The 26,169-nt window shown below is 46.1% G+C and overlaps 1 protein-coding gene across 1 annotated transcript in view; it reads left to right on the top strand.

The window, feature by feature from the left end:
* Window positions 1–26,169, top strand: part of LOC143785066 (uncharacterized) — a 166,340-nt gene that overhangs the window by 52,645 nt on the left and 87,526 nt on the right. The window contains exon 6 of the mRNA XM_077273735.1: window positions 18,813–19,089. Coding sequence (XP_077129850.1) covers window positions 18,813–19,089 — 277 coding nt within the window. The remainder of the gene's footprint in view (window positions 1–18,812; window positions 19,090–26,169) is intronic.

Raw genomic sequence — 26,169 nt, forward strand, 5'->3', positions numbered from 1 at the left:
AACGTATCGAGTATTCTAGAATATGCATGTCCACGTAGTATATTGCCCAGCCATGTACTTTATTGCCCAGCCACGTAGTATATTGCCCAGTCTACCTAGTATATTGCCCAGTCACGTAGTATATTGCCCAGTCACGTAGTATATTGGCCAGCCCACGTAGTATATTGCCCAGCCACGTAGTATATTGCCCAGCCCATGTAGTATATTGCCCAGCCCACGTAGTATATTGCCCAGCCCACGTAGTATATTGCCCAGCCCATGTAGTATATTGCGCAGCCCACGTAATATATTGCCCAGCCACGTAGTATATTGCCCAGCCCACGTAGTATATTGCCCAGTCACGTAGTATATTGGCCAGCCACGTAGTATATTGCCCAGCCCACGTAGTATATTGCCCAGCCCACTTAGTATATTGCCCAGCCCATGTAGTATATTGCCCAGCCACGTAGTATATTGCCCAGCCCACGTAGTATATTGCCCAGCCACGTAGTATATTGCCCAGCCACGTAGTATATTGCCCAGCCACGTAGTATATTGCCCAGCCACGTAGTATATTGCCCAGTCCATGTAGTATATTGCCCAGCCACATAGTATATTGCCCAGCCACGTAGTATATTGCCCAGTCCATGTAGTATATTGCTCAGCCACGTAGTATATTGCCCAGCCCACATAGTATATTGCCCAGTCACGTAGTATATTGCCCAGCCCACGTAGTATATTGCCCAGCCACGTAGTATATTGCCCAGCCCACGTAGTATATTGCCCAGCCCATGTAGTATATTGCCCAGCCACGTAGTATATTGCCCAGCCACATAGTATATTGCCAAGTCACGTAGTATATTGCCCAGCCATGTAGTTTATTGCCCAGCCACGTAGTATATTGCCCAGTCTACGTAGTATATTGCCCAGTCACGTAGTATATTGCCCAGTCACGTAGTATATTGGCCAGCCCACGTAGTATATTGCCCAGCCACGTAGTATATTGCCCAGCCCATGTAGTATATTGCCCAGCCCACGTAGTATATTGCCCAGCCCACGTAGTATATTGCCCAGCCCATGTAGTATATTGCGCAGCCCACGTAATATATTGCCCAGCCACGTAGTATATTGCCCAGCCCACGTAGTATATTGCCCAGTCACGTAGTATATTGGCCAGCCACGTAGTATATTGCCCAGCCCACGTAGTATATTGCCCAGCCCACTTAGTATATTGCCCAGCCCATGTAGTATATTGCCCAGCCACGTAGTATATTGCCCAGCCCACGTAGTATATTGCCCAGCCACATAGTATATTGCCCAGCCACGTAGTATATTGCCCAGCCACATAGTATATTGCCCAGCCACGTAGTATATTGCCCAGTCCATGTAGTATATTGCCCAGCCACGTAGTATATTGCCCAGCCCACGTAGTATATTGCCCAGTCACGTAGTATATTGGCCAGCCACGTAGTATATTGCCCAGCCCACGTAGTATATTGCCCAGCCCACTTAGTATATTGCCCAGCCCATGTAGTATATTGCCCAGCCACGTAGTATATTGCCCAGCCCATGTAGTATATTGCCCAGCCCACGTAGTATATTGCCCAGCCCACGTCGTATATTGCCCAGCCACGTAGTATATTGCCCAGCCCACGTAGTATATTGCCCAGCCACGTAGTATATTGCCCAGCCACGTAGTATATTGCCCAGCCACATAGTATATTGCCCAGCCACGTAGTATATTGCCCAGTCCATGTAGTATATTGCTCAGCCACGTAGTATATTGCCCAGCCCACATAGTATATTGCCCAGTCACGTAGTATATTGCCCAGCCCACGTAGTATATTGCCCAGCCACGTAGTATATTGCCCAAATGGAGGAGAAAATCCAGCTTCCAAAAATATCAAAATTTAATTTGGAAGCTGGATTTTCTCCTCCATTTGTTCCATTGCCTCACGTGAAGACTGCACGTTATCCGGGCTTCCCCACAAACAAATGCCTAGTAGGTGAGCTGGTTTTGTCACATTTTTTTTTTAGTATATTGCCCAGCCCACGTAGTATATTGCCCAGCCCATGTAGTATATTGCCCAGCCACGTAGTATATTGCCCAGCCACATAGTATATTGCCCAGTCACGTAGTATATTGCCCAGCCACGTATGTCACAGGTTAAAAAATAAAAAATAAACATATACTCACCTTCCGAGGGTACCCTTGTAGTTCTGTCGCCTCCTTCTCGCGCAGGTGCGCAGGACCTGTGATGACGTCGCGGTTACATGACCGTGTCGCGGTCACATGACCGTGACGTCATGGCAGGTCCTTCTCGCAGACCATCCTTGCCAAAGGAACCTGCCACTTGCATGGACCGGTCACTGGAGCGTCACAAGGAGCAGGAAAGGCGGCGGAAGGTGAGTATATAATGATTTTTTATTTTTTTTTTATTTTTTTTTTAATATGTTTAACATTAGATGTTTTTACTATTGACGCTGCATAGACAGCATCAATAGTAAAAACTTGGTCACACAGGGTTAATAGCAGCGGTAACGGAGTGAGTTACCCGCGGCATAACGTGGTCCATTACCGCTGGCATTAACTGTTGTGAATTAGACTTTTTGGCTCCCTCTTGTGGTTACTAGTGATATGACTCTGGGATTTTCTTCCCTTAGTTTGCACCCAGCTGGGTCGTTAGTTCAGGGGTGTTGCTATATAAACCTCCTGGATCCTTAGTCCAGTGCCTGGCATCGTTGTAATCAGACACTTTCTGTTTGCTCCTATCTGCTGGTCCTGGTTCGTGCAAAATTAAGCTAAGTCCTGCTTCTTTGTTTTTTGGGTTATTTGCTTGCTCTCATTTTTGTCCAGCTTGTACTAAATGTGATTCCTTACCTTGCTGGAAGCTCTAGGGGGCTGCTGTTCTCCCCCCGGGCCGTTAGACGGTTCGGGGGTTCTTGAATTTCCAGTGTGGATATTTTTGATAGGGTTTTTGCTGACCATATAAGTTATCTTTCTATATTCTGCTATTAGCTAGTGGGCCTCTCTTTGCTAAATACCTAGCTCATTCTTATGTTTGTCTTTTCCTCTTACCTCACCGTTATTATTTGTTGGGGGCTTGTATCCAACTTTTGGGGTCTTTTCTCTGGAGGCAAGAAAGGTCTTTCTTTTCCCTTCTAGGGTTAGTTAGTTCTCCGGCTGGCGCGAGACGTCTAGAATCAACGTAGGAACGTTCCCCGGCTGCTGTTATTTGTGGTGCTAGGATTAGATATATGGTCAGCCCAGTTACCACTGCCCTAAGAGCTGTTTTTTTGTGTTTGCAGACTTAGAAATTATTTCTGAGACCCTCTGCCATTGGGGTCATAACAGTATGCCAGGCCAACATTGAATGTTTACACTGTGTTCCAAATTATTATGCACAAAGAGTTTAGGAGTGATAAGGTTAGAATTTTTTTGTTTGTTATTTAAACTCATTGATGGTGATGTGTGTCAGGGCTCTTTATATCACTGAAAGCAATTGCAGATACCTGTGCAAATTAGTTTGGCAGATGTGTCCAAATAAAGGCAAGACTACTTAAGAAGGCTGTTCCACATTATTAAGCAGCCTACATTTTTTGCCAGATTGGGAAAGAAAAAGGATGTGTCGGCTGCTGAGAAGCAACAAATTGTGGAGTATTTAGGTCAAGGCATGACTACAATCAACGTTGCCAAGACACCTTATCATGATCATCGCACAATCAAGAAGTATGTAGCTGATTCCCAGCACACACATGTGCGTGCTGATAAGGAAAAATTGAGGACTCTTTCCAACAGGCAATTGCGTAAGGTTAAAAGAGCAGCTGCAAAAATGCCTTGTCATAGCAGCAGACAAGTTTTTGAAGCTGCTGGTGCCTCCAACGTCCCCAGAACAACAAGATGCAGGGTCCTTCAGAGGTGCGTAAGCCATCCTGTTGACCACCTCTATCCACTGCACACAAGCAGAAACGGCTCCAGTGGGCCAAACGATACATGAAGACTGACTTCCAAACTGTTTTGTTCACCAATGAGTGCCGTGCAACGCTCGATTGTCCAGATGGATGGAGTGGAGGATGGCTGGTTGATGGACACCCCATGAAAACACGGCTAAGGCACCAACAAGGAAGAGGTGGAGTAATGTTTTGGGCTGGAATCATGGGGAGAGAGATTGTAGACCCCTTTATGATCCCTGAAGGGGTAAAGATGAACTCCATAATCTATGTGGAGTTTCTAAAACAACACTTCCTACCATGGTTCAAGAGGAAGAACCGTGCTTTCCGCAGCAAGATCATTTTCATGCATGATAATGCACCGTCTCATGCTGCAAAAAACACATCTGCATCTCTGGCTGCTATGGGCATAAAAGAGGACAAACTTATGGTGTGGCCACCATCTTCCCCTGACCTCAACCCCATTGAGAACCTCTGGAGCATCATCAAAAGGAGTGTCTATGATGGCGGGAGGCAGTTCACATCTAAGCAACAGCTCTGGGAGGGTATTCTGTCCACATGCAAAACAATTGAAGCAGAAACCATCCAAAAACTGACAAATTCAATGGACGAGAGAGTTCAGAAGCTTCTTTTGAACAAGGGGTCCTATGTGCAAATGTAACATCACCTAGAATAAAGTTTCACTTTAAAACTGTTTGATTTCATTTTGCAATAAGCTGATAATGCTTATAACTTCACAGTTGACCATTTTTTTGTTCAAAATAAAAAAAAAAGGTTGAAAACTCTGCCGTGCATAATAATTTGGAACATGCATTTTGAGTGTTTATTTTTTTTTAAAAAGATACTGGTTTCATAGGCAGTTTTTTCCAAAACATTGCAATTATACTAGAATAGTAGATGACTGGAAAATAACAATGACTGCAATTCAGAGAGGTAATTTAGAGAAAATATGAGGAAATATTATTTGCATAATAATTTGGAACACAGTGTAATGCATTGCAGAAGTGGGATAATAAGAAAGGAAATTCTGAGTTTTTTTTTTTCTTTCCTCTCTTCCTCCCCTTTACCTTTGAGTGGCGTGTGCTTGCTGCAGACATGAATGTCCAGACCTTGATTACAAGTGTAGACCAGCTGGCAGCTCGTGTGCAGGGCATACAAGATTTTGTTACCAGTAGTCCTATGTCTGAACCTAAAATACCTATTCCGGAATTGTTTTCTGGAGACCGATTTAGGTTTAGGAATTTCAAGAATAATTGTAAATTGTTTCTTTCTCTGAGACCCCGTTCATCTGGTGATTCAGCTCAGCAAGTTAAAATTGTTATTTCTTGTTTACGGGGCGACCCTCAGGATTGGGCTTTCTCGCTAGCGCCAGGAGATCCGGCATTGGCAAATATTGATGCGTTTTTTCTGGCGCTCGGATTGCTTTACGAGGAACCCAGTCTTGAAATTCAGGCAGAAAAAGCCTTGCTGGCTATTTCTCAGGACCAGGATGAAGCTGAAGTGTATTGCCAAAAATTTCGGAAATGGTCCGTGCTTACTCAGTGGAATGAGTGTGCTCTGGCCGCAAATTTCAGAAATGGCCTTTCTGAAGCCATTAAGAATGTGAAGGTGGGTTTCCCCATTCCTACAAGTCTAAATGATTCTATGGCGCTTGCTATTCAAATTGACCGGCGTTTGCGGGAGCGCAAAACCGCTAATCCTCTGGTGGTGTTGTCTGAACAATCACCTGATTTAATGCAATGTGGTAGAATTCAGACTAGAAATGAGCGGAAAAATCATAGACGTCAGAATGGGTTGTGTTTTTACTGTGGTGATTCTACACATGTTATATCAGCATGCTCTAAACGCCTAACAAGGGTTGTTAGTCCTGTCGCCATTGGTAATTTGCAACCTAAATTTATTTTGTCTGTGACTTTAATTTGCTCATTGTCTTCCTACCCTGTTATGGCGTTTGTGGATTCGGGTGCTGCCCTGAGTCTTATGGATCTGTCATTTGCCAAGCGCTGTGGTTTTGTTCTTGAACCGTTGGTAAATCCTATTCCTCTTAGAGGTATTGATGCTACGCCATTGGCGGAAAATAAACCGCAGTTTTGGACGCAGGTAACCATGTGCATGACTCCTGAACATCGGGAGGTGATTCGTTTTCTTGTTCTGCATAAAATGCATGATTTGGTCGTTTTGGGTCTGCCATGGTTACAGACCCACAATCCAGTCTTGGATTGGAAGGCAATGTCTGTGTCAAGTTGGGGCTGTCAGGGAATTCATGCTGATTCCCCGCCGGTGTCTATTGCTTCCTCTACTCCTTCGGAAGTTCCTGAGTATTTGTCTGATTATCAGGATGTATTTAGCGAGTCCAGATCCAGTGCTCTGCCTCCTCATAGGGACTGTGACTGCGCCATAGATTTGATTCCAGGTAGTAAATTTCCTAAGGGAATATTATTTAATCTGTCTGTACCTGACCATGCCGCAATGCGTTCGTATATCAAGGAGTCTCTGGAGAAGGGGCATATCCGTCCATCCTCTTCCCCTCTTGGTGCGGGATTCTTTTTTGTGGCCAAGAAGGACGAATCTTTGAGACCTTGTATTGACTATCGGCTTCTGAATAAAATCACTGTTAAATTTCAGTATCCTTTGCCTCTGTTGTCGGACTTGTTTGCCCGGATTAAAGGTGCCAAGTGGTTCACCAAGATAGATCTTCGTGGTGCGTACAACCTTGTGCGCATTAAGCAAGGAGATGAATGGAAGACTGCATTTAATATGCCCGAAGGTCATTTTGAGTACTTGGTGATGCCTTTTGGGCTCTCTAATGCTCCCTCAGTGTTTCAATCCTTTATGCATGATATTTTCCGGAAGTATCTGGATAAATTTATGATTATTTATCTGGATGATATTCTGGTTTTCTCTGAAGATTGGGACTCACATGTGGAGCAGGTCAGGATGGTGTTTCAGGTTTTGCGTGAGAATGCTTTGTTTGTTAAAGGCTCAAAGTGTCTCTTCGGAGTACAGAAGGTTCCCTTTTTGGGGTTTATTTTTTCCCCTTTTGCTGTGGAGATGGACCCAGTCAAAGTCCGAGCTATTCATGAGTGGACTCAACCCACGTCAGTTAAGAGTCTTCAGAAGTTCTTGGGTTTTGCTAACTTCTACCGTCGTTTTATCGCTAATTTTTCTAGCGTTGTTAAACCTTTGACGGATATGACCAAGAAGGGCTCTGATGTTGCTAACTGGGCTCCTGCAGCCGTGGAGGCGTTCCAAGAGTTGAAGCGCCGGTTTACTTCGGCGCCTGTTTTGTGCCAGCCTGATGTCTCACTTCCCTTTCAGGTCGAAGTGGATGCTTCTGAGATTGGGGCAGGGGCCGTTTTGTCACAGAGAGGCCCTGGTTGCTCGGTAATGAGACCATGTGCTTTCTTCTCTAGGAAGTTTTCGCCTGCTGAGCGGAATTATGATGTTGGCAATCGGGAGTTGCTGGCCATGAAGTGGGCATTTGAGGAGTGGCGTCATTGGCTCGAGGGTGCTAAGCATCGTGTGGTGGTCTTGACTGATCACAAAAATTTGATGTATCTCGAGTCTGCTAAACGCCTGAATCCTAGACAGGCCCGCTGGTCATTGTTTTTCTCCCGTTTTGACTTTGTGGTCTCGTATTTACCAGGTTCAAAGAATGTGAAGGCTGATGCTCTTTCAAGGAGCTTTGTGCCTGACTCTCCTGGAGTCGCAGAACCAGTTGGTATTCTTAAAGAGGGAGTTATCTTGTCAGCCATTTCTCCTGATTTGCGACGTGTGTTGCAGAGATTTCAGGCTGGTAGACCTGACTCTTGTCCACCTGACAGACTGTTTGTTCCTGATAAGTGGACCAGCAGAGTCATTTCCGAGGTTCATTCCTCGGTGTTGGCAGGTCATCCGGGAATTTTTGGCACCAGAGATCTGGTGGCCAGGTCCTTTTGGTGGCCTTCCTTGTCACGGGATGTGCGGTCATTTGTGCAGTCCTGTGGGACTTGTGCTCGAGCTAAGCCTTGCTGTTCTCGTGCCAGCGGGTTGCTCTTGCCCTTGCCTGTCCCGAAGAGGCCTTGGACACACATTTCCATGGATTTCATTTCTGATCTCCCGGTGTCTCAGGGTATGTCTGTCATCTGGGTGGTATGTGATCGCTTTTCGAAAATGGTCCATTTGGTGCCTTTGCCTAAGCTGCCTTCCTCTTCCGATCTGGTTCCTGTGTTCCTTCAGAATGTGGTTCGTTTACACGGCATTCCTGAGAATATTGTGTCTGACAGAGGATCCCAGTTTGCTTCCAGGTTCTGGCGATCCTTTTGTGCTAGGATGGGCATTGATTTGTCGTTCTCGTCTGCCTTTCATCCTCAGACTAATGGACAAACGGAGCGAACTAATCAGACTCTGGAGGCTTATTTGAGGTGTTTTGTTTCGGCGGATCAGGATGATTGCGTGACCTTCTTGCCGTTGGCTGAGTTTGCCCTTAATAATCGGGCTAGTTCCGCTACTTTGGTTTCGCCATTTTTCTGCAACTCTGGTTTCCATCCTCGTTTTTCCTCGGGACATGTGGAGCCTTCTGACTGTCCTGGGGTAGATTCTGTGGTGGATAGGTTGCAGCAGATCTGGAATCATGTGGTGGACAACTTAAAATTGTCACAGGAGAAGGCTCAGCATTTTGCCAACCGCCGCCGCGGTGTGGGTCCCCGACTTCGTGTTGGGGATTTGGTGTGGCTGTCTTCTCGATTTGTTCCTATGAAGGTCTCCTCTCCTAAATTTAAGCCTCGCTTCATCGGTCCTTACAAGATATTGGAAATCCTTAATCCAGTGTCCTTTCGCTTGGATCTTCCGGTTTCATTTGCCATTCAGAACGTGTTCCATAGGTCTTTGTTGCGTCGCTACGTTGTGCCTGTGGTTCCTTCTGCTGAGCCTCCTGCTCCGGTGTTGGTTGAAGGCGAGATGGAGTACGTGGTGGAGAAGATCTTGGATTCTCGTCTCTCCAGACGGAGGCTTCAGTATTTGGTCAAGTGGAAGGGCTATGGTCAGGAGGATAATTCCTGGGTGGTTGCCTCTGATGTGCATGGGGCCGATTTAGTTCGTGCCTTTCACGCTGCTCATCCTGATCGCCCTGGTGGTCTTGGTGAGGGTTCGGTGACCCCTCCTTAAGGGGGGGGTACTGTTGTGAATTAGACGTTTTGGCTCCCTCTTGTGGTTACTAGTGATATGACTCTGGGATTTTCTTCCCTCAGTTTGCACCCAGCTGGGTCGTTAGTTCAGGGGTGTTGCTATATAAACCTCCTGGATCCTTAGTCCAGTGCCTGGCATCGTTTTAATCAGACACTTTCTGTTTGCTCCTATCTGCTGGTCCTGGTTCGTGTAAAATTAAGCTAAGTCCTGCTTCTTTGTTTTTTGGGTTATTTGCTTGCTCTCATTTTTGTCCAGCTTGTACTAAATGTGATTCCTTACCTTGCTGGAAGCTCTAGGGGGCTGGTGCTCTCCCCCTGGGCCGTTAGACGGTTCGGGGGTTCTTGAATTTCCAGTGTGGATATTTTTGATAGGGTTTTTGCTGACCATATATGGTATCTTTCTATATTCTGCTATTAGCTAGTGGGCCTCTCTTTGCTAAATACCTAGCTCATTCTTATGTTTGTCTTTTCCTCTTACCTCACCGTTATTATTTGTTGGGGGCTTGTATCCAACTTTTGGGGTCTTTTCTCTGGAGGCAAGAAAGGTCTTTCTTTTCCCTTCTAGGGTTAGTTAGTTCTCCGGCTGGCGCGAGACGTCTAGAATCAACGTAGGAACGTTCCCCGGCTGCTGTTATTTGTGGTGCTAGGATTAGATATATGGTCAGCCCAGTTACCACTGCCCTAAGAGCTGTTTTTTTGTGTTTGCAGACTTAGAAATTATTTCTGAGACCCTCTGCCATTGGGGTCATAACAATTAACCCTGTGTGAGCGCTGACTGCGGGGAGTAGGGAGGGACTAATCGGACTGTGGCCGTCACTGATTGGTCGCGGCAGCCATGACATCCAGCTGGCGAGACCAATCAGCGACTTGGATTCCATGACAGACAGAGGCCGCGACAAATGAATATCTGTGACAGACAGAAGGACAGACAGACAGAAGGACAGACAGACGGAAGTGACCCTTAGACAATTCTATGATAGACTAGATTGTGGCCCGATTCTAATGCATCTGGTATTCTAGAATATGCATGTCCCCGTAGTATATGGACAATGATGATTCCAGAATTTGCGGCAGACTGTGCCCGTCGCTGATTGGTCGAGGCAACCTTTATGACATCATCGTCGCCATGGCAACCATTATGATATCTACGTCGATACTGTGCGCTTCCATATCTATATATATAATTGTCTAAGGGTTTTTCTGTCTGTCTGTCTGTCCTGGAAATCCTGCGTCTCTGATTGGTCGAGGCCGCCAGGCCTCGACCAATCAGCGACGGGCACAGTCTGACGCGAATTCGCCTCGACCAATCAGACGTAATGTGCAAGTTGTTGAATATTGTCCTGGTCGTGCCTTAGTTGGTAGAGCATTCGTTTTTTATGAATTTGGCAATCATGTTGTTCCTGTCGTACAACAGTTTGTTGTGGTGTCTCCGGTTGGCGACGGTGTCTGTTAGATTCCGGTCCAGAATTCGCGGCAGACTGTGCCCGTCGCTGATTGGTCGAGGCAACCTTTATGACATCGTCGTCGCCATGGCAACCATTATGACATCTACGTCGATACTGTGCCCGTCGCTGATTGGTCGAGGCCGCCAGGCAGACACGGGATTTCTACTTCGATACTGTGCCCATCGCTGATTGGTCGAGGCGAATTCGCGGCAGACTGTGCCCGCTCGCTGATTGGTCGAGGCAACCTTTATGACATCATCGTCGCCATGCTGTGCCCGTCGCTGATTGGTCGAGGCCCAGGCAGCCTCGACCAATCAGAGACGCAGGATTTCCAGGACAGACAGACAGACAGAAAAACCCTTAGACAATTATATATATAGATGTGTAAATGACATCAATATGCTGTTTAACCTGATACCTTACTTTGTCTTGTTTTGAGTAATATACATTTCAGTAATTTTTTAACACTGAATGATGAATTCAGGAGGTAGAGGGTAGGGGAAAAAATTAGACATAATTAGAGAAATGGTGGACCATTTCTGTCAGGGCTGGGACAGCCCTGGGGATGGCCGTGGGGACGCCGTGGGGCCGTGGCCCCTGGCAGACGGGATGGCCGCCGTCTCCTGTATATGCTGCACAGGAGGAGATGACATACAGGTATATACTGTATACAGGGGGGAAAACAGGTATATGCTATATACAGGGGAGATGACCTACAGGTATATACCATATAAAGGAGGAAATGACATACAGGTATATACTGTATATAGGGGGGATAACACAGGCATATCTATATATATAATTGTCTAAGGGTTTTTCTGTCTGTCTGTCTGTCCTGGAAATCCCGCGTCTCTGATTGGTCGAGGCCGCCAGGCCTCGACCAATCAGCGACGGGCACAGCATGTCGACGATGATGTCATAAAGGTTGCCTCGACCAATCAGCGACGGGCACAGTCTGCCGCGAATTCACCTCGACCAATCAGCGACGGGCACAGTATCGACGTAGATGTCATAATGGTTGCCATGGCGACGATGATGTCATAAAGGTTGCCTCGACCAATCAGCGACGGGCACAGTCTGCCGCGAATTCTGGAATTCTGGAATCATCATTGTCCATATGCTACGGGGACATGCATATTCTAGAATACCAGATGCGTTAGAATCGGGCCACAATCTAGTACTATATACAGGGGGATGTCATAAAGGTTGCCTCGACCAATCAGCGACGGGCACAGTATCGACGTAGATGTCATAATTGTTGCCATGGCGACGATGATGTCATAAAGGTTGCCTCGACTAATCAGCGATGGGCACACCATTATGACATCTACGTCGATACTGTGCCCGTCGCTGATTGGTCGAGGCGAATTCGCGGCAGACTGTGCCCGTCGCTGATTGGTCGAGGCAACCTTTATGACATCATCGTCGCCATGCTGTGCCCGTTGCCTGGCGTCCTCGGCCAATCAGCGACGGGCATGTGTATCTCCAGTATAAGATCAGATAGACATGGAGGACAGCAGTGTGAGCAGCCTCTTCTTAGCTCAGCACCCCTGGTGTCTCCAGTATAAGATAAGATAGACACGGTGGACAGCAGTGTGAGCAGCCTATTCTTACATCAGCACCCCTGTGTATCTCCACAGGGCTGCCACCTGTAGGGCCGCCTGGCCCTCGCCCCGGGCGCTCCCGGGTGGTGCTCCCGGGTGGCTGGTAGGCCCTCGCCAGCCACTTGCTATGTGGTTGGTGCTCATAGCAAGTCTGCAATTCAGCTAGAGGCGTCCTGAGCATCGCCTCTATGCGGCAGAGCCGATCAAGTTGTGGCAGCTTCTAGCCTCCCAAGTTCAAATCACCCCCCTTTTGCCCCATTCAAAATAAAACTATACAGAGACAGATGGCGGCGCGCAGCGGTGGAGCGGGGGACAGGTGAATATAGCATACTCACCCTCCTGGCACGTCCCTGCTTCTCCATCGGAGATCGCGGTATGCGTTCAGTGCTTACACATACAGTGATCTCCTCTGGGCTGCGTCACTCTGTGGGGTCCAGACTGCGCAGGCGTTTGCGCTGTCAATAAAGTGGTGGGACAGAGTGACGCTCCCAGCGTTATATTATAGATACCTGTATGTCACCTTCCCTGTATATAGTATGTACCTGTATGTCATCTCCTTCTGTATATAGTATGTACCTTTGCCTCATCTCCTCCTGTATAGTATATACCTGTGTGTCTTCTCCCCTGTATATAGTATGTATCTGTATGTCATCTCCTGTATATAGTATATAACCTGTAGGTTATCTCCCCCTGTATATAGTATATGCCTGTGTTATCCCCCCTGTATGCAGTATATACCTGTATGTCATCTCCTCCTGTATATAAAATATACCTGTAAGTCATCTCCCCTGTATATAGCATATACCTGTGTGTCATCTCCCCTGTATATAGTAGTTGCCCGATTCTAACGCATCGGGTATTCTAGAATATGCATGTCCCCGTAGTATATGGACAATGATGATTCCAGAATTCGCGGCAGACTGACATCATCGTCGCCATGCTGTGCCTGTCGCTGATTGGTCGGAGACGCGGGATTTCCAGGACAGACAGACAGAAAAACCCTTAGACATTTATTTATATATAGACTAGATTGTTGCCCGATTCTAACACATCGGGTAGTCTAGAATATGCATGTCCCTGTAGTATATGGACAATGATGATTCCAGAATTCGCAGCAGACTGTGCCCGTCGCTGATTGGTCGAGGCAACCTTTATGACATCATCGTCGCCATGGCAACCATTAAGACATCATCGTCGATACTGTGCCCGTCGCTGATTGGTCGAGGCCTGGCGGCCTCGACCAATCAGAGACGCGTGATTTCCAGGACAGACAGACAGAAAAACCCTTAGACAATTATATATATAGATATGGAAGCTTTTATGTTAGTGTTGCTATGTAGCTGTGTTGGCTGCTACAGATCGTGGTGGTCTCGATCTCAGTTCATCCTCTCCTGCTTGTGCTTACTTGATTGCTGCTCCGATCCACTGTGACATCTGAGAGAATTTCCGTGCTGAAATGCATAGAACTATTTGAGGTACATGAATAGAAGAGTTGAAATAGATGCAGTGATTTATCGGCCAGGACATGATTTAAAACGTTTAGATCATAGAGATATTGAATAAGGATTCATACATTTATGATTACCGTACATTTTATATATTATCCTTTATGTATTAGCCTATAAAAAAGTCAAAAGTTTTTAATATTATTAATTTTATTATATAGAATTATATTGCACAATTTTAATAAACAAACACAAAAATAGTTTTTAATAAATGAATATAGGAATAGTTTTAAAATGAATATATTTATTAATCAAATGGTGGAATTTATTCAGTCATATATACATCTAATCAGCTTAAATGCCTGGTTGAGTTTGTCGCACAGACAGCAGGAAGGCTGGCTGAAGACTATGTTACATCCCCAGGTGGGTTCTCTTCCCTCCTTTTTTTTCTATGTAAACCACTTGAAACAAATATTTTTTCTTCTCCCTTTTTTCTTTCTTTCTTTTTTCATTTTTAAACCTGAAAAATGGATGGAACAGTTACTAGGCTGATTGAAAATTTCTGTATGCATTTAATTTGGAATGATTTTTTATTAGATTAATCATTTATCAATGTTTTCAGGAACTCTTGACATCGGATGTCGCATGTCAGGAGTTCCTTTTCACGCCTGTTTTTGAAATTTGAATGTATTTAAGCAGTGTAACAACATCATGTCTGTATGTCTTTGTGGTCTTTGCCTGATGAAGGGGTCAGATAGACATTGAAACGCGTTGAATAAACCACCAGAGTTCTTCATTATATCCGAATTTATATCATTGTGGCAGCGCGGATTTAATCCACGAATTATCCTTTAAAACATTTGACACCGAGACAGGCGAGGTGGTCGCTTATTTTTTCCTCAGTTTCAGTTTTCTATCACTTTTAGGCCTGGTTCCAAGAATGTCAAGGCGGATGCCTTATCTCGGAGCTTGGACCCCATATCACCTCCTGAACCTCCTTCCTCCATTCTTCAGCACGGTGTGGTGGTGGCTGGGTGTCCTCGGCATTGGATAGGGAGATTCAGGAGGTTCAATCTGTTGCTCCTCCGTCTGTTCAATCTCTTTGTACCGGTCCAATATCGGTTGAGAGTAGTGTTGAGCGATACCGTCCGATACTTGAAAGTATCGGTATCGGAAAGTATCGTCCGATACCGGCAAAGTATCGGATCTAATCCGATACCGATACCCGATACCAATACAAGTCAATGGGACTCAAGTATCGGACGGTATTCCTGATGGTTCCCAGGGTCTGAAGGAGAGGAAACTCTCCTTCAGGCCCTGGGATCCATATTAATGTGTAAAATAAAGAATTAAAATAAAAAATATTGCTATACTCACCTCTCCGACGCAGCCTGGACCTCACCGAGGGAACCGGCAGCGTTCTTTGCTTAAAATGCGCGCGTTTACTTCCTTCCGTGACGTCACGGCTTGTGATTGGTCGCGTGCCGCCCATGTGGCCGCGACGCGACCAATCACAGCAAGCCGTGACGTAATTTCAGGTCCTGAATGCAGAAATAGGCATTCAGGACCTGAAATTACGTCATGGCTTGCTGTGATTGGTCGCGTCGCGGTCACATGGGCGGCACGCAACCAATCACAAGCCGTGACATAATTTTAAAATGCGCGCGTTTCCTGCCTCCCGTGACGTCACGGCTTGTGATTGGTCGCGTCGCCCATGTGACCGCGACGCGACCAATCACAAGCCGGAACGTAATTTTAAAATCCTGAATGCCTAGAATTAGGCATTGAGGACCTGAAAATTACGTCACGGCTTGCTGTGATTGGTCGCGTCGCGGCCACATGGGCGGCACGCGACCAATCACAAGCCGTGACGTCACGGGAGGCAGGAAACGCGTGCATTTTAAGCAAAGAACGCTGCCGGTTCCATCGGTGAGGTCCAGGCTGCGTCGGAGAGGTGAGTATAGCAATATTTTTTATTTTAATTCTTTATTTTACACATTAATGTTGTTTCGATACCGATACCCGATACCACAAAAGTATTGGATCTCGGTATCGGAATTCCGATACCCGCAAGTATCGGCCGATACCCGATACTTGCGGTATCGGAATTCTCAACACTAGTTGAGAGTGCTCCAGGAGTTCCACCACTCTGTTCTTAGTGGGCACCCTGGAATCTCGGCCACTTGTAGAGCCATTGCTAGGCTGTTTTGGTGGTCCTCCTTGGCTTCTGATGTCGCTGTATTTGTATCTTCCTGTGCTAAAAACTCTCATAACCGGCCGGCAGGGGAATTGGTGCACTGACAATTCCGGATAGACCTTGGACTCATCTATCCATGGATTTTATCACCAATCTTCCTCGTCTAATGGCAAAACTGTGGTTTGGGTGGTGGACAGATTTAGTAAACAGGTGTATTTTGTACCTTTGGCAGGTTTGTCTAATGCTGAGTTGTGCGGTTACATGGTGTGCCTGTGAGTGTGGTGTCTGATAGGGGGGTGCAATTTGAGTCCAGGTTTTAGAGGGCTTTTTGTAAAAGGCTGGGGATTAGTTTGACCTTTCCTTCGGCTTACCATCCCGAGGCCAACATTCAGACTGAGAAGACCAATCAGTCTCTGGAGCAAATTTTGCGGTGTCTTGCCATGTCTCGGCAGGAGGATTGATGCTCTTCGCTGCCTGTAGCAGAATTTGCATTTAATAATTGGGTCAATCAGTCCACTGGCACCTCCCCGTTCTTTTGTAACTATGGTTTTCAACCTCATTTTGGTGAGTTTTCCTGGTTGGATTGAGGGTGTTCAGGGGCTAATTTGGCTATTCAACGGTTGGGGGAGGTTTGGAGGGAGGTTCAGAGGAACATTGGGGAGGTTCAGGGCAGATATAAGTTTTTGCGGATAAACGTCGGTCATTGGGGCTGGTATTCCAGGTAGGAGATAAGGTATGGTTCTCTACCAAGAATATAAGGTTGAAGGTCCCTTCAGCCAAGTTGGGTCCTAAGTTTATTGACCCTTACAAGATTTTAGAGGTGGTCAATCCGGTGGCCTTTCGTTTGCGCCTGCCTCCAATGTTGTGGATCCCCAACGTGTTCCACAATGCTCCGTTGAAACCATTGGTGTCTTCCTCAGATGACCCTCAGTCTCAGCCGCCGCCTGTCTTAGTGGAAGTTCAGCCTGAATTTGAAGTAGAATGGGTTATGGATTCTGGGATTTGGATGTTTCGCCCCCGGGTACATTTCATATATTTGTACCCTGTTTTGCCCCCAGAAATTTGTGTTTGGATGTTTCGCTAGTTTGTCCTTGTGGTTCATGAATTCCTGTCCGTCATCAATCCACATGTCACAAAAGTACTGTACAGAGTGCTGCACTTTTGTGACATGTTAAATCAACTGTTTCCATCTGATGTCAGTGGGAACCACTAGACTGCACTCCGTGACCCAAGGAGCTGCAGCTGCGACAGGTTAGTACATCCTGGGGGCCAAATGCTGGAGACTAAATGTGTGCCGGTGAAATGTACCCTGCGGCGAACTGCTGTGGGCAAACTGCTGGGGGCGAAACATCCTATAACCATGGATTCTCGTATGCTCCAACGTTCACTTCAATACTTGATTCATTGGAAGGGTTACGGTCCTGAGGACCGGTCATGGGTTCCGCCACTTTTTTTCCATGCAGACCGCTTGGTCCGGGCCTTTCACGCTCGTTATCCGGGGAAACCTGGGGGTTCAGTGGCCCCCCAATGAGAGGAGGGTACTGTCATGATCCAGGCTGGGTTTTGTCACCTGTTGTCTTGTTCCCGGCCTGGTAATGGTGGGGTTAACTTTCACTGCCTCTCCTTGGTGTCCATTTGGCTATTTCTCCCCGCCGCTGCCGGCGGGCTGAGTCAGTAATAGTTCCTGGCTCTGACTAGAGCGGCTGACCCCTTTACACCCTGATTCGTCCTCTGCCCTGCGCTGTATTCCTGTGTCTGTCCTTTCACGACATCCCGCCCTGACTTACCTACCCTCTGTGCATTGACTCCCCTGTGCTTGACGCGTCTTGTGTTCTGACCTGTCTTATTGTCTCTCGTCTTGGTGTTTCTGCTTCCGACTGGCTCTGACTTTGGCTTGCTTCTGACCTAGTGAACTGTTGCTTCCCTTGGATACCGCGTTTGACTGTGACACTGACGAGGCTTGTCCGACACTTCTTTTGCCACCTAGTGGTGACTGCATGGCATGCACTGCAAGTCACGTGGGTGAGTGCTATCCTTTCCCCACCCTAGCGCTCCCTGGTGTGGGTTCCATGCATCAGCCCCGCTGAGAATGTTCTTCCCGTGTTTTGTGGGTTTCCTCCAGGGGTTTCCTGTTTCCTCCCACGCTCCAAAGACTGGAAGGGAATGTAGATTGTGAGCCCCGATGAGGAAAGTGATGATGATGTCTGTAGGGATGAAGTTCGTATTCTTCTTTAGCAGACATAGCTGAAAAAAACACAATCTAGAAAAACAAACAGCGCAAGGTAAGAAGATTAAGAAATACAAATGCATCAGTATTGTTACCTTATCATGCATAAATTGTTAAAACCACTAAAAATGGATCCTGTGGTAGGAAATGCGACATCCCCAGAGGAAGACCAAGGAAATAACAAAGATGAAAACAAATAAAAACCTAATGGGTATCAAAATAGACTGTAGGCCGCCGAGCTGCAAAGTGCAAAAATGAGAGAAACATTGTATCTGATGAAACACAAACTAGTTTCTGCACAGAAGCTTTAGATATAAGGTATTCAGTAAAATAATCCCTGTGCGCATGAAAAAGAATATCCTAAAATATATAGGGTGGACCGGAGATAAATGGCGCGGCTATAGGGCGGAACAACACCGCAAACCGCATATAAGTAACAATGTGCACGAGGGCAGATAATGACACAAAGGAAAAGATGCACACAACTGTGAAAGTCTCCGGAGAAAAATAATGTGTACAGCCAGAGAATATAAACCCTCGAGGAAAGTATGCTCCCTCAGGGATGACAGGGCCAATCGTGATGGGTTTCGCTCAGCCGTCATCAGGGGTTCTGTTCTTTAGGCTGTGGTTCTGTAATTTGATTGTTTAGGTACCATATATCATATTAAACAGTTTATTTCAATTAGTTTGATACGTAATCATGGTTGATTGTGTCTCTTTTTTGGTTGTTCTTTCATATATCAGGAATTAATCTGTGTCCGTGTTCCAAGAATCTTCTGTATTTTTCTTTCTCTTTCAGGATCACAATAAATTAATTATCGGGATTTTCTCCAGAGAAGCGGAGAGTCAGTATTCCTGGCTGGTGGCCATTCTCAAGTCGCACATATTCAGGAGTTGGGTTCTTGAGGTCCGGCCCTGTTATATCAGTAATACCGGATTCCAGCAGTTCTGTGATGACGTCTCTAAGTGCAAATTCGGAATCCTGTATCACAGCAAGAACCGTGGGAGAGTCAATGTGACTGATGTGACGGACGCTCTGTATGATGAGGAGCTGCAGGATCTCCACTCCAGACTTGGTAAGAGATGGAGGATTGTGAGGAGAAAGTTGTCCTATGTATGATGAGCTGGAGAGTCTTTCCTGTAGACCACGGATGATGGACTCCTAGTGACTTGCAGTGTTTGTAGCATTTTAAAGCTGCACTCCAGTGTTTTTTCTTCTTTGTTGCAGCGCTGGAGTGATGTTACTAATGTAAGATTCCTGCACCTAATATTATACTCTCCACCTGCCGTCTGCAGCTCTTCCCAACGCTGCTCTGGTCCTGTGCCGTCATCTTGGGACCTCAAGTTCTGACTGACTGGAAGGCTAAGATAATAGTCACGAGCTCTCTATGTAAGTCTATGAGAGCCAGAACAAGGCCAGAATGAAGTCTTAGACTTACAGTGGCTTGTAAAAGTTTGTGCACCCTGGGTCAAAATTACTGTTATTGTGAACAGTTAAGCGAGATGAACATGAAATTATCTCTAAAAGGCCTAAAGTTAAAGGTAGCACACTTACTTGGTAATTTAAGCAAAAAAAATAATATACTCATTTTTTTAGATTTTAAAAATTACAAAAAGGAAAATGAGCTGATGCAAACATTTGGGCACCCTTGGAGATTTGTGTGTTCAGATTACTTTGACCAAGGTTTCAGACCTTAATTAGCCTGTTAGAGTTATGGCCTGTTCACCATCATTGTTAGGAAAGGCCAGGTGATGCACATTTTCCAGCTTTATAAAAACCCAGCCTCCGCTAACCTTGTGCCAAAAACAGCAGTCATGGGTTCTTTTAAGCAACTGCCGAGCACCCTGAGAATGAGAATGGTGTAGGCCAAAAAGCAGGAGAGGGCTATAAGAATATGACAAAGTGTTTTCAAGTTGCCCTTTCCTCAGTCCCAAATATAATTAAGAAATGGCAGTTACCAGGAACAGAGGAAGTCAAGATATTGTCTGGAAGACCAAGTAAAATTTCAGTGAGAGCCCCTCGTAGGATTGCTAGAGAGGCAAATCAGATCCCCCACTTGACTGCACAAGACCTTCAACGAGATTTAGCAGACTCTGGAGTTGTGGTACATTGATCTACTGTTCAGAGACACCTAAACAAATATGTCAAACAGAAATCAGTCCCAGGAGCGCTGAAGGAAACTCAGACAACATATGTAGTTTACCACAACGCGTTTCGACACGTTTAAACTCCCACCTGAAGAAGACGGTGTTTACCGTCGAAACGCATTGTGGTAAACTACATATGTTGTCTGAGTTTCCTTCAGCGCTCCTGGGACTGATTTCTGTTTGACATACGCTCTTATCCTCCCTTGGAGGTATTCAGCTGGAGCTGCGGTGGTGCTCGACATCTCCCCTTCCCTGGGTTGATTCCTCTGCGCTCCCTTGTGACTGCTTTCACTTATTTTTACCTAAACAAATATGGCCTTCATGGAAGAGTCATTAGAAGAAAACCTCTTCTGCGGCCTCACCATAAAATTGAGCGTCGAAAGTATGGAAAAGAACACCTAAACAAGCCTGATGCATTTTGGCACCAAGTTCTGTGGATCGATGAGGATAAAATAGAACTCTATGGCCACATTGATCAAAGGTATGTGTAGAGAAATAAGGACAGAGAATTTCAGGAAAAGAACATCTCACCAAATATTAAGTATGGGGGTGAATCAGTCATGCTTTGGGGCTGTGTTGCAGACAATAGCGCAGGGAACATTTCACGGGTAGAGGGAAGAATGGATTCAATGAAATTTCAACAAATACTTCATGCAAACATAACACCATATGTAAAAAGCTGAAAGTGAAAGTAGGAAGAGGATGGCTGTTATGTTGTGAAATTGGATTTTGGGCTCCCCCGGTGGCCACTGGTGGAATTGAACTGGTGTGCATCATCCCCTCTGTTCACCTGTTTCCATCAGGATGTGGGAGTCGCTATTTAACCTTGCTCCTCTGTCACTTCCATGCCGGTCAACATTGTAATCAGAAGCCTTTCTGTGCATGTTCCTGCTGCTAGACAACTCCCAGCTAAGTTGGACTTTAGTCCTCGTTTGTTTTTGCATTTTGTTCCAGTTCACAGCTGTAGTTTCGTTTCTGTGTCTGGAAAGCTCTTGTGATCTGAAATTGCCACTCTGATGTTATGAGTTAATACTAGAGTCTTAAAGTAATTTCAGGATGGTATTTTGATAGGGTTTTCAGCTGACCATGAAAGTGCCCTTTCTGTCTTCCTGCTATCTAGTAAGCGGACCTCAATTTTGCTAAACCTATTTTCATACTACGTTTGTCATTTCATCTAAAATCACCGCCAATATATGTGGGGGCCTCTGTCTGCCTATCGGGGAAATTTCTCTAGAGGTGAGCCAGGACTATATTTTCCTCTGCCAGGATTAGTTAGTCCTCCGGCCGGCGCTGGGCGTCTAGGGATAAAAACGTAGGCAACGCTACCCGGCTACTGTTAGTTGTGCGGCAGGTTTAGTTCATGGTCAGTTTAGTTTCCATCCTTCCAAGAGCTAGTACTCATGTTTGCTGGGCTATGTTCTCTTGCCATTGAGAACCATAACAGTTTGACCGGCCGCAAAGGGTTAAATTAATTGACAGAGAAAGGAGAGATAAGAGAAGTCTGCTGAAGATTTTTTTTTTTTTTCCCTTCCCTTCAGTTCTGAGTGTGCTTGTAATTGAATCTCTTGCAAGTCTGCCTATATTGCAGCCTTTCTCTCTCTCTCTCTCCTTCTAATCCTGGAATGGCTCTGTGTTCACCTGTTTAAAATGGATATTCAGAGTTTAGCTGCAGGTTTGAATAATCTCACCACGAAAGTTCAAAATTCACAAGATTTTGTTGTTCCTATATCTGAACCTAGAATTCCTTTGCCTGAATTTTTCTCGGGGAATAGATCTTGCTTTCAAAATTTTAAAAATAATTGCAAGTTGTTTTTGTCCCTGAAATCTCGCTCTGCTGGAGATCCTGCTCAGCAGGTCAGGATTGTGATTTCCTTGCTCCGGGGCGACCCTCAGGATTGGGCTTTTGCATTGGCTCCAGGGGATCCTGCGTTGCTCAATGTGGATGCGTTTTTTTTGGCCTTGGGGTTGCTTTATGAGGAACCTCAGTTAGAGCTTCAGGCGGAAAAGGCCTTGATGTCCCTATCTCAGGGGCAAGACGAAGCTGAAATATACTGCCAGAAATTCCGTAAATGGGCTGTGCTTACTCAGTGGAATGAGTGCGCCCTGGCGGCGAATTTCAGAGAGGGTCTCTCTGATGCCATTAAGGATGTTATGGTGGGGTTCCCTGTGCCTGCGGGTCTGAATGAGTCCATGACAATGGCTATCCAGATCGATAGGCGTCTGCGGGAACGCAAACCTGTGCACCATTTGGCGGTGTCTACTGAGAAGACGCCAGAGAATATGCAATGTGATAGAATTCTGTCCAGAAGTGAACGGCAGAATTTAAGACGAAAAAATGGGTTGTGCTTCTATTGCGGTGATTCAACTCATGTTATATCAGCATGCTCTAAGCGTACTAAGAAGCTTGATAAGTCTGTTTCAATTGGCACTTTACAGTCTAAGTTTATTCTATCTGTGACCCTGATTTGTTCTTTATCATCTATTACCGCGGATGCCTATGTCGACTCTGGCGCCGCTTTGAGTCTTATGGATTGGTCCTTTGCCAAACGCTGTGGGTATGATTTGGAGCCTCTTGAAACTCCTATACCCCTGAAGGGGATTGACTCCACCCCATTGGCTAGTAATAAACCACAATACTGGACACAAGTAACTATGCGGATTAATCCGGATCATCAGGAGATTATTCGCTTTCTTGTGCTGTATAACCTACATGATGTGTTGGTGCTTGGATTGCCATGGCTGCAATCTCATAACCCAGTCCTTGACTGGAAAGCTATGTCTGTGTTAAGCTGGGGATGTAAGGGGACGCATGGGGACGTACCTGTGGTTTCCATTTCATCATCTATTCCCTCTGAGATTCCTGAATTCTTGACTGAATATCGTGACGTTTTTGAAGAACCTAAGCTTGGTTCATTACCTCCGCACCGGGAGTGCGATTGTGCCATAGATTTGATTCCGGGTAGTAAATACCCTAAGGGTCGTTTATTTAATCTGTCTGTGCCTGAACATGCTGCTATGCGAGAATATATAAAGGAGTCCTTGGAAAAGGGACATATTCGTCCTTCGTCATCTCCCTTAGGAGCCGGTTTTTTCTTTGTGGCTAAGAAAGATGGCTCTTTGAGACCGTGTATTGATTATCGGCTTTTGAATAAAATCACGGTTAAATATCAATATCCGTTGCCACTGCTGACTGATTTGTTTGCTCTCATAAAGGGGGCCAAGTGGTTCTCTAAGATAGATCTCCGTGGGGCGTATAATTTGGTGCGAATTAAGCAGGGGGATGAGTGGAAGACCGCATTTAATACGCCCGAGGGCCACTTTGAGTATTTGGTGATGCCTTTTGGTCTTTCAAATGCCCCTTCAGTCTTTCAGTCCTTTATGCATGACATTTTCCGTGATTATTTGGATAAATTTATGATTGTGTATCTGGATGATATTTTGATTTTTTCGGATGACTGGGACTCTCATGTCCAGCAGGTCAGGAGGGTTTTTCAGGTTTTGCGGTCTAATTCCTTGTGTGTGAAGGGTTCTAAGTGCGTTTTTGGGGTTCAAAAGATTTCCTTTTTGGGATATATTTTTTCCCCCTCTTCCATCGAGATGGATCCTGTCAAGGTTCAGGCTATTTGTGATTGGACGCAACCCTCTTCTCTTAAGAGTCTTCAGAAATTTTTGGGCTTTGCTAACTTTTATCGTCGATTTATTGCTGGTTTTTCTGATGTTGTTAAACCATTGACTGATTTGACTAAGAAGGGTGCTGATGTTGCTGATTGGTCCCCTGCTGCTGTTGAGGCCTTTCGGGAGCTTAAGCGCCGCTTTTCTTCCGCCCCTGTGTTGCGTCAGCCTGATGTTGCTCTTCCTTTTCAGGTTGAGGTCGACGCTTCTGAAATCGGAGCTGGGGCAGTTTTGTCGCAGAGAAGTTCCGATTGTTCCGTGATGAGACCTTGTGCCTTTTTCTCGCGTAAATTTTCGCCCGCCGAGCGGAATTATGATGTTGGGAATCGGGAGCTTTTGGCCATGAAGTGGGCTTTTGAGGAGTGGCGTCATTGGCTTGAGGGGGCTAGACATCAGGTGGTGGTATTGACTGACCACAAAAATCTAATTTATCTTGAGTCCGCCAGACGCCTGAATCCTAGACAGGCGCGCTGGTCGTTGTTTTTCTCTCGGTTTAATTTTGTGGTGTCCTACCTGCCGGGTTCTAAGAATGTTAAGGCGGATGCCCTTTCTAGGAGTTTTGAGCCTGACTCCCCTGGTAACTCTGAACCTACAGGTATCCTTAAGGATGGAGTGATATTGTCTGCCGTTTCTCCAGACCTGCGGCGGGCCTTGCAGGAGTTTCAGGCGGATAGACCTGATCGTTGCCCACCTGGTAGACTGTTTGTTCCTGATGATTGGACCAGTAAAGTCATTTCTGAGGTTCATTCTTCTGCGTTGACAGGTCATCCTGGAATCTTTGGTACCAGGGATTTGGTGGCAAGGTCCTTCTGGTGGCCTTCCCTGTCTCGAGATGTGCGAGGCTTTGTGCAGTCTTGTGACGTTTGTGCTCGGGCCAAGCCTTGTTGTTCTCGGGCTAGTGGATTGTTGTTGCCCTTGCCTATCCCGAAGAGGCCCTGGACGCACATCTCGATGGATTTTATTTCGGATCTTCCTGTTTCTCAGAAGATGTCTGTCATCTGGGTGGTGTGTGACCGTTTCTCTAAGATGGTCCATTTGGTTCCCCTGCCTAAGTTGCCTTCTTCTTCCGAGTTGGTTCCTCTGTTTTTTCAAAATGTGGTCCGTTTGCATGGTATTCCGGAGAATATCGTTTCTGACAGAGGAACCCAATTCGTGTCTAGATTTTGGCGAGCATTCTGTGCTAGGATGGGCATAGATTTGTCTTTCTCGTCTGCTTTCCATCCTCAGACAAATGGCCAGACCGAGCGGACGAATCAGACCTTGGAGACATATTTGAGGTGTTTTGTGTCTGCAGATCAGGATGATTGGGTTGCTTTTTTGCCTTTAGCGGAGTTTGCCCTCAATAATCGGGCCAGCTCTGCCACCTTGGTGTCTCCTTTTTTCTGTAATTCGGGGTTTCATCCTCGATTTTCTTCTGGTCAGGTGGAATCTTCGGATTGTCCTGGAGTGGATGCTGTGGTGGAGAGGTTGCATCAGATTTGGGGGCAGGTAGTGGACAATTTGAAGTTGTCCCAGGAGAAGACTCAGCTTTTTGCCAACCGCCGGCGTCGGGTTGGTCCTCGGCTTTGTGTTGGGGACTTGGTGTGGTTGTCTTCTCGTTTTGTCCCTATGAGGGTTTCTTCTCCTAAGTTTAAGCCTCGGTTCATCGGCCCGTACAAGATATTGGAGATTCTTAACCCTGTGTCCTTCCGTTTGGACCTCCCTGCATCTTTTTCTATTCATAATGTTTTTCATCGGTCATTGTTGCGCAGGTATGAGGTACCGGTTGTGCCTTCCGTTGAGCCTCCTGCTCCGGTGTTGGTTGAGGGCGAGTTGGAGTACATTGTGGAAAAAATCTTGGACTCCCGTGTTTCCAGACAGAAACTCCAGTATCTGGTCAAATGGAAGGGATACGGTCAGGAGGATAATTCTTGGGTGACTGCCTCTGATGTTCATGCCTCCGATCTGGTCCGTGCCTTTCATAGGGCTCATCCTGATCGCCCTGGTGGTTCTGGTGAGGGTTCGGTGCCCCCTCCTTGAGGGGGGGGTACTGTTGTGAAATTGGATTTTGGGCTCCCCCGGTGGCCACTGGTGGAATTGAACTGGTGTGCATCATCCCCTCTGTTCACCTGTTTCCATCAGGATGTGGGAGTCGCTATTTAACCTTGCTCCTCTGTCACTTCCATGCCGGTCAACATTGTAATCAGAAGCCTTTCTGTGCATGTTCCTGCTGCTAGACAACTCCCAGCTAAGTTGGACTTTAGTCCTCGTTTGTTTTTGCATTTTGTTCCAGTTCACAGCTGTAGTTTCGTTTCTGTGTCTGGAAAGCTCTTGTGATCTGAAATTGCCACTCTGAT

This window comes from Ranitomeya variabilis, chromosome 7, assembly GCF_051348905.1.
Source record: "Ranitomeya variabilis isolate aRanVar5 chromosome 7, aRanVar5.hap1, whole genome shotgun sequence".
Taxonomy (NCBI): Eukaryota; Metazoa; Chordata; class Amphibia; order Anura; family Dendrobatidae; genus Ranitomeya; species Ranitomeya variabilis.